General features: G+C 34.5%; 1 protein-coding gene across 4 annotated transcripts; it reads left to right on the forward strand.

Moving 5' to 3' along the window:
- Window positions 1-4409: 4409 nt before the first annotated feature.
- On the forward strand, window positions 4410-14465 carry LOC111293678 (protein transport protein SEC23 C-like). Of its 4 annotated transcripts, none has more exons than XM_089743526.1 (14): window positions 4410-4648; window positions 4977-5048; window positions 5485-6248; window positions 6321-6494; window positions 6590-6751; window positions 6932-7074; window positions 7394-7469; window positions 7549-7721; window positions 7817-7898; window positions 10370-10447; window positions 11623-11784; window positions 11912-12175; window positions 13509-13613; window positions 14108-14465. In XM_089743526.1, the coding sequence occupies exons 3-14, from the start codon at window positions 5526-5528 to the stop codon at window positions 14252-14254; spliced, it is 2289 nt and encodes a 762-aa protein (XP_089599652.1). In that variant the 5' UTR covers window positions 4410-4648; window positions 4977-5048; window positions 5485-5525; the 3' UTR covers window positions 14255-14465. The 4 variants fall into 4 exon arrangements, with proteins under 4 accessions (XP_089599652.1, XP_089599653.1, XP_022742272.1 ...); XM_089743527.1 differs by having other exon boundaries at window positions 7585-7721; XM_022886537.2 differs by lacking the exon at window positions 4977-5048.
- The last annotated feature ends 72 nt before the right edge of the window (window positions 14466-14537 follow it).

Here is a 14537-nt window from a genome sequence, read left to right on the forward strand (position 1 = left end):
TTTCACACCTTTTTTTTTATTTTATTCAAAATAATTCTCATTATTTTGTCCCAAGTCATTTGTGGTATTCACTTTTTTTTTTAGTAAAAGAGGTTTTTTTTCTCTATTTTTCTTTTATTCTTCATCTTTGAGACTTTTTGTGATTTTTATTTTTCTCTCCTTTTTAAATAGGTTTTTTCTCAAAATTTGCTTTTTAATGTGAATGATGATCCTTGGTTAGGGTTTTTTAACAAAAAAAATCATAATAAGCCTAAAAGAAGTAGCAATAGATGATTTTATTTTTATAAATGATAAAAGAAAAGAGGTCATTTTTCATCTCAAATGTGAATACTTTTTTTGAAGATCATGTTCTGAACAAAGATAGATTGATTGAGGCTTTCAAGACATGTCCATTTCATTTTTTCATGAATAATATCTCCTCACATATTATTTTTTTTTTTGCTCAAATAATCTTTACATATCAATATGAATGAGTTTTCAAAATTAAATCTCAAAATTATTATTTATCATTGTCTGAATATTCATCATTTAAAATTTGAGAATGAGAATAAAAAAGATATAAAAAATAATAAAGCATAGAATAATAGTTTAGATGAAAGAAAAAATGTAATAGAATGCATCAATTTGCCTTCTGTTAAAATGATAAAGAATGAAATCTTATCACATAAAAGAAATCCTAACATTACTCTAAAACAAATCTTAAAATAACAGGCAACTTTTAACCAACGTTAACGTATTTGTCTTTTTCAAAATTATGCCCTTACATGATTAAGGAAAAAGGTTTTTATTGACATCTGATCCCCTAATTCTTTAAAGCTCACCAAGCCTTTTCGAATCAAACTTTACACCTTATGCTTGAAAGTAAGGCAAGTTTCTATAAAATGACCCATGTTTCTGTTATGGTAATCACATATGGCATTAACATCATATTATTTGGGATAGGATGGCTTCAATGGTTGTAGAATAATTAGAAATACTAAGTCATTCTTATCAGTTATGAGAATAACTCAGTATAAATCATTAGGATAGGATCAATATAGGCTCTTTCTTAGTTATTTCAAAACATCTTCAAACCACTGGCTTGGTTATTAGGCCTTAAAACTAGTGTAGTAATAAGATTGGACCCATATATAGGTGTTTAAAAAGTTGATCGATAAACTAGTTATGAAACATAATGGTAAGAGACTGGTGCAACATGATTAATAGTTGGATAAGAAGTAGGGTATACTAGCTATGAGTATGGGCGTAACTTCTGAATTGTTATCTTTTAAAACTCATAACTTGAGCTTCACTTTTTTTTTTTCTTTTGAGCATCCCGCCCTTTTTTGTATTAGAGGTCTCTCATTTTTTGAGCTTATCACTTTTAATGACGTTCTCTATTATTTCTTCAGAGATTACCATATCGATAAAATTTTTGGTGACATTGCCCGATTATTTTCTCATAATATAGAGCCTTTAAAGTACTCATAAATAAAAATGTTATTTTTTTTAGTGAGATGTGGTTGAACTTGAACAACATTTTTTTACCTTTATGCATACTCCTTAAAGCTTTCGAAAGATTTTTCTTTCATACTTTGTAAAGATTGATGATCTAGAGTTAAGTCTATAATGTGTCAGTATTAGACAAATGCTTTTTTTTTGACTCATTCTAAGAGTGTATACAAGCTCTGTCTAATTGATGTACCACATCGCGATTGAACCAGTAAGAATGTTTAGGAACATATGCATCAATAGCTTTTCATTTTGAGTATGGGCAGTCATTTTGTGACAGTACATGATAACATGAGTTACTAGCATCTTGTCTCATTATATTTTTTAAACTCACAAACTTTAAATTTTGGTGGAATAATCATATCCAAGACTAAACAAAGTTCAGATGCATCCATAGTGCCAAAATAATCCATTCCTTCAATAACTTGCACTCTTTCTTCTAAAAGGTTCATTTGTTGCGTGCTTGAATCTTTCATCACCTTATAAGTTTTCATTTTCAATCTCTCATTCTCTTTAGGATCATCAAAATTATGAACTTCAAATGGATCATATGCCTTTGCTCCAAAGGTAGGGCTAATGTAGTTATGAAATAGCACTTCAAGATATGTGTAAGTATATGCCCTAAAAAATAGTATCTGTAGGGCCTATGCATCTTTAGAGGATTAGCCTTGATTTAGGCTAAACCTGAAAAGAGTGTAGATGATACATAATATATTGATTATTATTTAAATTGAGAGCCTCTTTTACTGTCTTGCCTTTATCTAACCTCTTTAGCATTTCTATTATCTTTGTCAACTCCCCTTTTAACTCATTTTGAGCTTTTATGATCTTATCGATATGGCTATTTTGTTTTTATTCCATTTGCCTTGTTTTTGATTGAATGTTATATGAATAATGTGTAGGTTGGATAATAGTCTTCGATGATCGAGCTATCCTTGAACCTTTGATTACCATAAATTAATATGCTTGCATTACTACATACTCATGTCATGAAGGAAGGATTATAAAAATCATCTTAATATGCAGCCACCAAATTTTCAAGTCTACATATGTAAAACGAATGCAAAAATATATACAACCTAATGTTTTCTTGCTTTAAACAAGAGAAAAACATATGAAAGAAGAAATTCAACTAACATACATTTTATTATACACTTCAAAATGACAATTCATGCAACATGACATGTACAAAAAAAGTTAATTCCCATGAAAGAAAAATTAATCATTGCAAAAATGTAATTTAACTATTGAATTTTTCTACAAAGGGGAATGCAAGGCTCTAGCTATGGGTTAGGTTCTTTGTGGTCACTATATGTGGTTTAAGGCTAATATAAAAGTTTTCAAATTATTCCTCATATATTTGTCTATCACAGAATAGTGAGGCACCACAATCCTTGTAAATTAGAGGCTACAAACGAAAATAGTTCAATTTGAGTGAGAGTATTTTGTTAGCCATAGTGGAGGCATTAAAATCTCACAAAAACATAGATACGTTACTCTTTCTTAAAGGGAAAGAGCTCGAGTATAGAGTTTGTGTTATGTAAATGCATATAAATGACATAAAAAGTAAAATAAATAAATAAATAAATAAATAATCTTAAAAAAAACTAATTTTATTAGGTTTTTGGATAACACCATTTTGTTTGCTAGCCTGACTCTCAGATTGTTCTTAATGAAATCGTCAAATTGTCATAACATCTAGATCTGTTGACTTATCGCTAAACATAGCTTAAGGAGTTGCCATAAACCTTTTTTGTTTAGGTGCAATAGGTCACTTAATAAATCTGTCCCATTTTAAATAAAGGTCTTAAGCTTGACTTATATATCATTAATAAGTAGATTTGATGTCTACGAAACCATAACTAAGTCCAGAAATACGGTTACGTGTAATAAATATTATAGCACCTTCACAATGCCCATAAAAAGATGATACTAGCTTAATTTCGTATTATCCAAAAGCTTAAAAAATTTTATCAAATAATTAATTATCGAGAATTATTTTTAATTGACTTTAATACTTTGACAGAAAATTAAGATAATTCTCTCACCTTAGGAGTATAAAAAAAATAATATTTTTCTTGTAGAGATTTCATTGTTGGATTATTTAGCATTAAAAAATTAAATTCTAAGAAAAAATTGATGCTTTCAACTCTTCTCTCAAGATTCATTTTTTATTTTATTTTAGAAAAAAATTTGATATTTTATTTAAAGAAAAATTGATATTTTCAACTTTTTTCTCAAAATTCCTTTTTTTATTTTATTTTAGAAAAAATTGATGCTTTATTTAAGAAAAAATTAATACATTTAACTTTTTCCTTAAATTTTTTTAATACTTTTTATTAAAAAAAATTGATATTTCCACTTTTCTTTAATATATTTTTTTGAAATATATTTTTTATTTAAAAAAAATGGATACTTCAACTTTTTTGTAAAATATTTTTTTGAAATATTTTTTTATTTTAGGAAAATTAATATTTCAACTCATTAAAATTATTTTTATCTAAAAAAAATTCTTTTAACCCCTATTTTAGTTTTTTTTTAAATTAAAAAAATATTTTAACTTTTTCGTAAATCTCTAAAAACTTTAAAATACTTATGCAAAAGTAAATAAATAATATTAACTTAATAAATAAATCAAATAAAAAAGAAAAAAACCCAAAATAGAAACGGCTCGGCTTAGGGCTCAACAGCTTGGCTGCAGAAACAAATTTAGTTGACGGTGAGGTCAGAGGCTCGGCTTCACCGCTTGGCTCGAGACAGCTTATGGAAGCGGGTTGAGTGACCGGGTCAGCTGGAACGGGTCAAAATCGGTTATGGGTTTCAAACCGGGTCCAATGACCCAATTGCCTTCACTTCCCAAAACGGCGTAGTTTGGACTTTACTATAAATGTTACCTTTTAGTGTGCTTTTTTATTTTCATGCTTTGCTTTTCTCTGTAAAGGTCTTACCAGAAACTAAAAAATAAGAACACCAGCCAGTGCTCCAACGTTTCCAGAAACCGGCGAGGCTCCACCGCCGCCTCCACCGGCATCGGTTGGCCTTCACCTCTCACTAGAAAGCTCGCCTTGGTTCCCTCGTCGTGGGTCTGATTTTGAAAGCCGGGGTTTCAACCATCAGAGACCTCTTCTTTCGCCTCTTCGTTCGTCTCCGCTACAAGGTATGCTCTTCTTCGTCCCTTTGGCTATCTTCTCAGCAGTTTTGTGTCCCAAAATCCCTAGGAAAGGGTTGAACCGAAACCCATGAACATTCTCTTCTCCACTTTTGCTCCACTTTTTGTTTTTGATCTCCTTAGATTTCTGACTTCAATCTCTTTTCTTGAATCTGCGTTGACGGGCTTACTGATGGTGTATAATTGGTGGAGAATTGGGTTTCTTTGGGTGGGGCTGGCTGTGGTTTTGCTTGGAATTATGGTTGCTTCTGGGTAGTGGGTCTCACATTGATTGGAATAGGTTACTAGTGGTTGCTCTTATGCCTCTGTTTGGTAGGATCAAGGTGTAGATGATGAAGGTTGTGGCAGAGTCGGTTTCGAGGCAGCCTATTTGGGGCGGTGAACGGTGGTGGGTTGTTTATTGAGTTTGCTTCTGGTTGTTTTCTGTGTAATTCTTTCTGACTTTTCTGTGTGTTTTTCACTCTCTGAATTTTTTGTGTAATTGCTCTCTGTTCATTTCTCTGTTCTGAACAACAATTTATATAAAGAAGATGAAGATAAGATTTCAATTCAAAAACCAAGTATCTTATCCCTTCAATCTGAATTTTGATTTCATGAAGCACTTAAATTTCAAAAATTCAATCTACCAAATCTTATCTCTTGATTTATCCCTTTCTTTTTTTTTTTTTTTCATTTTTCATTTCCCGAATAATAATTCAATCTACCGAAATATCGTGTCTACAATATGTGTTGTTTCATTGAATCACCTACATATCCTTTCTCATAATATTGTTGAATTTCTTTTTCTCTTCACATCACATCATAGCAATTCCCTTTCTTTGCAGGGTAGGGTAGGCTTAATTACTTGTGTAAAGATAAAAGAAGTATGGCAGAATTCATGGAGCTGGAAGGGCAGGATGGGGTTCGGATGGCATGGAATGTGGTGCCGGGGACAAAGCAAGAGGCAAGCAACTGTGTGGTGCCAGTGTCAGCCATCTACACCCCAATCAAACCATTCCCCAGCATGCCGGTCTTACCCTATGCTCCTCTCCGCTGCCGCAACTGCCGCTCGGTCCTCAACCCCTTCTCTATTGTGGATTTCACTGCCAAGATTTGGATCTGCCCCTTCTGCTTCCAGCGCAATCACTTCCCTCCCCACTATGCTTCCATCTCAGATGAAAACCTCCCTGCTGAGCTCTTCCCTCAGTACACAACCATTGAGTACCAATCCCCTGGAGAGGCCTCCTCCCTTCCTCCTGTCTTCATGTTCGTGGTTGACACCTCCATTATCGAAGAGGAAATGGCATTCCTCAAGTCTGCCTTGACCCAGGCCATTGGCCTCTTGCCCGACAACTCTCTTGTTGGCTTGATCACCTTTGGCACCCTTGTCCATGTGCATGAGCTTGGCTTCAGTACCATTCCTAAAACCTATGCCTTCAAAGGCTCCAAGGATGTGTCCAAAGACCAGCTTCTTGAGCAGATGGGTTTTTTCCTTAACAAGCCCAAGCCCTCCACTGGTGTCATTGCTGGTGCCAGGGATGGCTTGTCATCGGAGAGCATTGCACGATTCCTTCTACCTGCCTCTGACTGCGAGTTTGCCCTCAACTCGGTAGGTTATAGCAAAATTCTCTTTTAACAATGTCTAATTCAATGTTAAAATTAACTGATTTCCCTTTTCTAGATCTTGGAAGAGCTCCAAAAAGATCCATGGCCCATTCCCGTTGATCAACGGGCCAGCAGGTGCACAAGCACTGCCTTGAGTGTGGCTGCCAGTTTGTTGGGTGCCTGTGTTCCTGGTTCTGGAGCTCGAATCATGGCATTTATTGGTGGCCCCTCAACTGAAGGTCCTGGAGCTGTAAGGATTGGTCTGCTCCATTATTTGTCATTCATCATGATAACAATGCATTTCCACTAGTTTTATTTACCTGTTTACCCATCTTCTCCTTCTAGATTGTCTCAAAGAATTTATCTGAACCCATACGTTCCCATAAGGACCTGGATAAAGATTCTGCTCCCCATTATCATAAAGCTGTTAAGTTCTATGAAGCACTTGCGAAGCAGCTTGTGCACCAAGGACATGTGCTCGATCTCTTTGCTTGTGCCCTTGACCAGGTTAGTATTCACTTGCATTTTTTAATAATAATAATAATAATAATAATAATAATAATAATAATTTCTTTTATGATCAAACATAACAGCATTCTAGCGGTGGCTTCTTGCTTTCACTCATCAAATTTCCTCTATGTTAGCTAAAATCACATTCTTCTGTTCTGCCTCATTTTTTCATCCTAGGTTGGTGTTGCTGAACTTAAAGTTGCTGTTGAGAGAACCGGGGGGCTTGTTGTGCTTGCAGAAAGTTTTGGCCATTCAGTATTTAAGGACTCTCTTAGGTGTGTTTTCCAGTCAGAGGACAAGGATCTTGGACTATCTTCAAAGTAAGGCTTTGTTGAACTTACACTTGTGCCACTATCTCCTTTATACAGTTTTCTAGTATGTAACATGGGCTGGCTCTATTTGTTCTTCTTGCCTTTATTAGTCCATTGTGTGTAAGCACATATTTGGCTTGACCCCTAATAGTTTATGTTGTCATATTGAGAACAATGGCTAATTCTTTTCAAATTTCATATACTCCTTAATGCCTTATGTTGTGCAATTGAGTTGTCTGTTTTACTAGTTCTATAACTTTTCTATTTTATAAATTCATGATAATTAGATCTATTGAACAATCTTGATGAAGTATTGCTTGGCTTGTAGTGGTATATTTGAGATAAACTGTTCAAAGGACATCAAAGTTCAGGGTATTCTTGGTCCATGTGCATCTCTTGAAAAGGTATGACTCTAAGATTTACATGGTTTCCCTTTTCTACTGGCCGTACTTAAGATGTTTAATTGTTAATTACTATGTACAGAAAGGTCCTTTGTGCTCTGACACCATTGTCGGACAGGGAAGCACCAGCGCATGGAAACTGTGTGGCCTTGATCAAGCTACATCTTTATGTTTAATATTTGAAATTGTTAAGACGGACATCCCTGATGCTACTGTTCAGTCAAGCAATCAATTTTATTTCCAATTTCTAACATAGTAGGAACTCTTCCCTTGCATTATTTAATTACTTGTTTCTCTTTTGTGTTTGGTAGCGTTCAAGCCTTTTTGACTTATATTTATTTTTTCAACAGCTACCAGCATAGCACTGGCGAAATGAGACTTCGTGTTACAACTCTTTCAAGAAGATGGGTTGCTGGACCTGGAAGCATACAGGTAGTCCTTGATTTTACTAATGTAATTAATTTGATGGATTTCCCCTAAAAGATTTGCCCTGCTGTTTCGTGTTTCTTCCCAATAAGCAATAATAATAAAAGGAAAAAGAAAACAACAAGGCAAATAATGTCTAAGTTGTCCCTGATGTATTCTAGGCAACCTTCTCAGAAAAGGAAAACACAGTTGACATGGATGGGGAATATTTCCTGTGATTTTGAATTGATACTCATTTAATATGCTTGAAGACAAGCATGTAAGGAATTAGTTGAGAGTTGAGGCAGTTTACAAATTTGCTTGGTGTGTGTGTTCTTTACATTTTTGCTTGAATGTTGGAAGGAGGGTTTGAAATACAAAATCTGTTGCAAAGCTTCTAGCAATTCAGAACAGAACTACTAGGAAAATATGAATACGTAGGCTGGTTGAGGAAACACGATGAATACTGTAATACATTATTGCATGTAATTATTTAAATTTATTTGGTGTCAATGTATTGATCAGAGGCTAAATTACTACTTACATAAAGGGAAAATTTGAAATCTAGGAATCATTTACTTGGGCTCTGGTACTGGGGATAAGATTCTTTGGCTTCACTTCTACAAGGGGAAGCATTATAAGTTATGAATGGCATGGTATTTCAAAATATCAATCCACTACAAGGAGCTGAAGAAGTCTATCCTCTTCCTTTTTTTGCTTGCATTAAGCGCTAGTTCATTTAGTTTTAGAGGTTTTAATGATTTCTTGTTTAACATTTAATCCTGTCTGTTGTCGTCTTCTTGAAGAATAGTATGAATTTTAGCACTGACTTTAGCCTTGAGTTGTATGACACTTGGAACGGAATTAAGAGTTTTACTTCTTGGAAGAGAGGACTTACAATAGATGATGGATGTTATATCATGCAACTTCTTTTATATCAGTCCTTATTATGAATGTTATTTTCTATTGCTACGTAAAAAAAAAGAAGTTATTTTCTATTGCCTTCTCCAGTTTTGTACCTTTTTCCAAATTAGAGACCCATGATTTATGCACAATTTTTCATGCAGTATTATAGATTAAGGGATAAATCACTATTAAGTATATTAATTTGGATAGCTGAGACTTTAAGGTGATGATGTGGCGTTGATGGATAATGGCATCACTTTTTGAAATATACATTTGATAACGTGTAAATTTCTTTGGCCACATCACTTTTCCTTTTTCCTTTCTCTTTGCTCTTTATGTCTTTCTCTTTTTTGATCTTTTTATTCCATATATAGCATTCCTCACTTTCTCTGCTCTTTTCTAGCAATTTTTCTTTCATTTTCTTACCTTCAAAGTCCATACCAGCTATCAAAAAATAAACATAAAAAAAGAGGAATTCCTGTGATGTGCCTTTTTGTAACGGCAATAAGAAAAACCATATTAATGAACCCCAAAAGTACACCCGAGTCAGTAAGGAATGATTGCTGGAGAACTAGAGAAACTTTAGCAAAATCATCCAAATAAATCAAAATTTGACACTCTACCAACCACCTTCATCTGCTGTTGTTACCTTCCTCTGCAATGCACCAGTTCTAAACTGAAAATTGAACTCACAAACCCAACACACGATGTATCTACGAACAGAGATCCATATCCATCAAACTATTGGCACATATTTCAACGGAAAATTAATTAGAAAACAGGCCAAGAATCAACAAACATTCAATTTTCTGCATGTATGTGTAAGAAAAATTAAAGAAAAGAGACTTGAGGATTTTGAAGGCAGAACCTGTTCTGTGAAAGAGAGAAAGAGAGTGGAAATGAAATATCCAATCACCCTATGTTGCAGTACCTAGCTGTGCAAACACCCATGGAATCAACAAGATTCATTAATCTAAATCGATGGCATGCATGTGATACATTTCCTTGATGTTTCCCCCCTCCATCCACCCAACCACCATAATCTCTACTTATCTCAGTCATATATAGATTAGAAAACAGATTATACTTTGCGAAGATGGCGTTGAATAATGAATATAATGATTTTGGTCATTGCATTTTTTGGTAACAATTTCTCTTTGATGGTTTCTCTCCATGCGTCCACTTTTTTTTCTTATTCTTTTTCTCTTTTTCCATTACATTTCTTCCCCTTTTTTCTTTTTTGATCAGTAATAGGACTAAAACTGGAGTTAAGCCAAGCTTATATATGAAAATATTAAAGAAAATGGTAGTTTTAGATGATCCTTTGTCACTTAATGATTATAAGTTGATAATTTTCTTGGTGAATGTCACAAGTTTGCTAGTTCCCTTATCACACTCTTCAGGTAAATTTGAATGATTTTGCATCTTTTTGTTCTTCTCTATTGACTTTTCATTCTTCATCCCCACTTAGGATGGGGGATTTGTTGAGTTATTGGGACTATATACGAGGTGTGATCAGCTTCTCAACTTTGCTTTTAGTAATCAGTATTTTGTAAGACTTTACCTAATCAAGCTACTTTTAAATGCTGTAGGACTTGATTGCTGGATTTGACCAAGAAGCAGCTGCTGTAGTAATGGCACGCCTAGTGTCTTTCAAAATGGAAATTGAGGTAATCACTGTGTGAAACATAATGTGTTTAAAGTTCTTTAGTCTGAATGGTTCATGGTAGAAACTGTATTTCGTAGAAGCCAATATTTTATGCACACACACACATGTAATTATGTATGCATCCTTCACTCAGGTGAGTGGGCTTTCTGCATCTCGCTCCTTGGGTGATATAACGGTTCTAGCACCAAGAGTGCGCCTTGCACACACCTTTAACCACAATGCCTTAGTCTTCTTGGGGATGGCCATTAATAAGCTACCTTTTGGATTTTTGAGGGAATATATTTTATGCCCCCTTCTTTTCTTCATAAAAGGTAACAATTAGAAGGAAAATCAAAGAAATCATAAAAGGAGCATTGCCTCATTATATTGGAAGTATTACAAAAAGCCCCCAAAATTGATAAGGGAAAAAGTGTGATTATATGGCAATCCAAGTCATTTAAGAAAAGGGAAATGAAAGAGTTAGATTTGGGTTTGGCTACTCAACTTCAGGATTCTTCCTCCCTCTTGCACCAGAAAGTGCAAACAAGACACTGAAGCATAATTCCCCAAGATCTATTCAAGAGAAAGGTATACACATTTTGGACGGCAGCTCAACATAAAATTTCAGCATCAGAATACTGTTCTTGTCATTCTGCAATATGCAGAAACCACTAACAGATAGACCGTAGTTCTCTTGCAACAATGCTAGGAGCTGAGAATGGCTGTAATTCCGTTTAGGTTTTAATTAAATCTTATCCTGTATGCAGAAAGATGCTTGACTTTTGTATGATCTGGTGTTTGCATCTCCTAAAAGTGCTCATTGTTTCTCCATATTCTTGATTTTAGTTGTACAACTTGAGTTTGTATATTAAAGTCATTACCTTGTTCTATCCTCACCAAGCCACAGACTTCTTCATCTCCTTATTGTTGTTACAGTATGGTTTTTTCCTTCCTGGCCAAGCAACTACTTTTCTCTATATGTTTAAATTTGGTATCACTCATGGATGCTTGTGAACAAGGAGATATGAATTGATTTGCAATGCTAAACAATACAAATGCTAAAACTAGAATTTTATCACAGGGGGCTTTCCACAGTCCTTTCCGTTAATCCTGGAAGTGTTGCTTTCTGTCCTCTGAAATTTTTTGATCCATGTAATTGTGGTGTGTACTATTCTCTATCATGATATTGGCATGCAGGCCGAATTTGACCCTATAAGATGGTTGGATAAAACTTTGATACATATTTGTTCTCGGTTTGGGGATTACCAAAAGGATAGCCCATCTTCCTTCAGCCTGTCTCCAAGGTTTTCAATATTTCCTCAGTTCATGTTTCATTTGCGGCGTTCACAGTTTGTCCAGGTATTGTCCATGTTAGGTTTTTAGATCACATTTTCCTTTTCATCACAATAATTGAATATTATGACTATTCTGGGTTATTCATTATATCGGATAATTTTCTTCAACTAGTCTGGTTCATACCTTACAGGTCTTCAATAACAGCCCTGATGAGACGGCATACTTTAGAATGATCCTGAACAGGGAAAATGTTGCCAATTCGGTTGTGATGATTCAACCTTCACTGATTTCTTACTCATTTCAGTCTGTTCCAGAACCAGCACTGCTTGATGTGGCTGCCATTGCAGCTGACAGGATCCTGCTTTTGGATTCTTATTTCACCATTGTTATTTTTCATGGCTCAACTATTGCTCAGTGGAGAAAAGCTGGATACCACAATCAACCTGAGCATCAGGTAATTTTTCTTGAATATGGAATTCATATATTCAGCTGAACTGGAAAAGCAAGCTTATATTTATCGAAAAATTGGAAAAGCAAAGCTTATATATGCTGGAGGTCTGATGTTGGACAAACCTCAGATTGTCCAATTGGGCACTGTGTAACTGCAAAAAGGCATTAAAAGTTAAGAAGTAGATATTTCTAACCTTTGACTCGTTGTTATCTTTGAGAAACATAGTGAAAATGTAGTTGTCAGCCTGACATTTGTACCATGACTTAGCCCACCATATTGCTATGATATACTTTATCCTTTCGTTGGTGCCCATAAGTGTAGCGAAGGCGACATGTTTGTTGTCTTTGTATCTTCTGAATAGGACATTATGTTGTCATTATCATAGATGAGAACTATATCGTTTTTTTCTAGCATGGCTTCATTACTAAACAAGAGAAATATTACTGCTGGTCCAAATCTTTTAGCCCTTAGTTTTAGAGACATTGGCCTTGAATTTCTAGGATTCCTTTACTTTTGTGCATTGGAGACATTAGCCTGTGTTACACTTATAGTTAGACTGGGCTTTTGCTTCCAAGCCTTAATTATTATTTGTATTAGAATGTAGGAACCATGCATAAGCAAATTTATTTCCTGTGTAGAAGTGCTATAAATTAGATGGTAAAAAAGTAAGAAGATGCCAACATAACAGAACTGCCTTTTCAGCTTCAATATTGTGGAACACGTAAGGTAAATAGGGAAAAACAGAGATCTGAAGGAAAATTAGAGGGAAAGGGAAAGCAAAAGAAGTTAGGGAGAAATATAAGAACTTGAGGAGAGAGATATAAGAACAAAGAGGCTGGAATCCAATCCCAATAACTCAACTATCAAATCTGAATAAACAAGAAGTGCTTGGGGGTGCCCTAATATAAATGAAATATATTGAATATAATCATAATGCAGTAATACTCGAAAAACAAGTGAAACACTAAGTGGTATAAAATAGCCCAATCAGTCTAAAATATCCTAAATTTATGTATTAAATTTAAAATTTCAATTAATCTCTTAAAGTTAAAATATAAGAAAGTAACAGAATAAATACTACTCCTGCATCATTTTGCCTGCAGATTTGCTTAGGGAAAAGGTAATTTAAATATTTGATGTTCTCGTACAAGTCATGAGGGAAAATCCTAAAAAGGATTTTTTGGAACAAAAAGGAAAGTCCTAACTAATATAGTTTTTGTTTCACTTTTACATAAACCGGAAGATTTAAAAAATAAAAACAGAGCCTTTTGAATCGGCAAATAGTGCTGGTGTGTGGCCATACTTATTTGTTGTTATCATCATTTGTTCTGTGTAGGCTTTTGCCCAGTTGCTGCTAGCTCCTCGTGATGATTCAGATGCAATAATCAAGGATAGGTTTCCAATTCCTCGACTAGTCATTTGTGACCAGCATGGCTCACAGGTTAGTAGCTCTTGTTCTTAGAAGTGTTCATGTGCAGATGAAGTTAAAGACTGATTGTGATTATAATTTCCCCCTTTCCTCCTAAAGGATAACACCCTTTATTGTTCAACCATGCTTGCCTCTTATTATGAGCTGTTGTCTGATTTGTTTCAACGATTAGGCTCAGGCGTGCTTCATTGCAATAGCATTCAAAAACTTGTGACTAGTCTTTGAGCCTTGTCTTCTTAGCTATTTCCTTTGCATGGTGAATTGAAATCTTAGATCAGACCACTATGTATGGATGGTATGAACTGCCTAATCAAGAATTCTTGAACAGCGACCAACCGGAGTTATTACTCACTATATCATAAAATTTCCATTAATAAAAGATGTAAATCCATTGGAAAATAAAAAATACTCTATGAAATGGTTGTTGCTGTCTGCTCCAATAACGAATCATTGGGTTATGAAGGTTTTTTTTTTTTTTTTTTTTTTTTTTTTTTTTTGATCGACAGGCCCGTTTTCTTCTGGCAAAGTTGAATCCTTCTGCGACATACAACTCCGAAGGTCATCATCCAGGTGGGGACATAATCTTTACGGATGACGTCAGCTTTGGGGTGTTCTTGGATCATCTTCAGAGATTAGCAGTTAATAAAATATGATAGAGCAGTCGGCAATTTTGTAAAATTTATCATTGAATTTTTTGTACAGAAATTTCAATGAGTTGAGTGATTACAAAACTTGTGCTTATATTTATTTTAATTTCAAGCACGGGAAAATACGATGGTTGTTAACTTGTAAGACAATTATTGCTCATAAGAAGGAAGTTAGGAATTGAGATCTGCTGAAAGAAAAGGATTGCATTCCACTAAATTTAGTTGGATCTAGATACTCGCAATAGGTAGGTTTTAGTAAATTTAAAATTTATATTTTAGTGTTTGTATT

This window comes from Durio zibethinus, chromosome 14 (assembly GCF_047325235.1).
Source record: "Durio zibethinus cultivar Kanyao isolate XHJ-2024 chromosome 14, ASM4732523v1, whole genome shotgun sequence".
Classification (NCBI taxonomy): domain Eukaryota; kingdom Viridiplantae; phylum Streptophyta; class Magnoliopsida; order Malvales; family Malvaceae; genus Durio; species Durio zibethinus.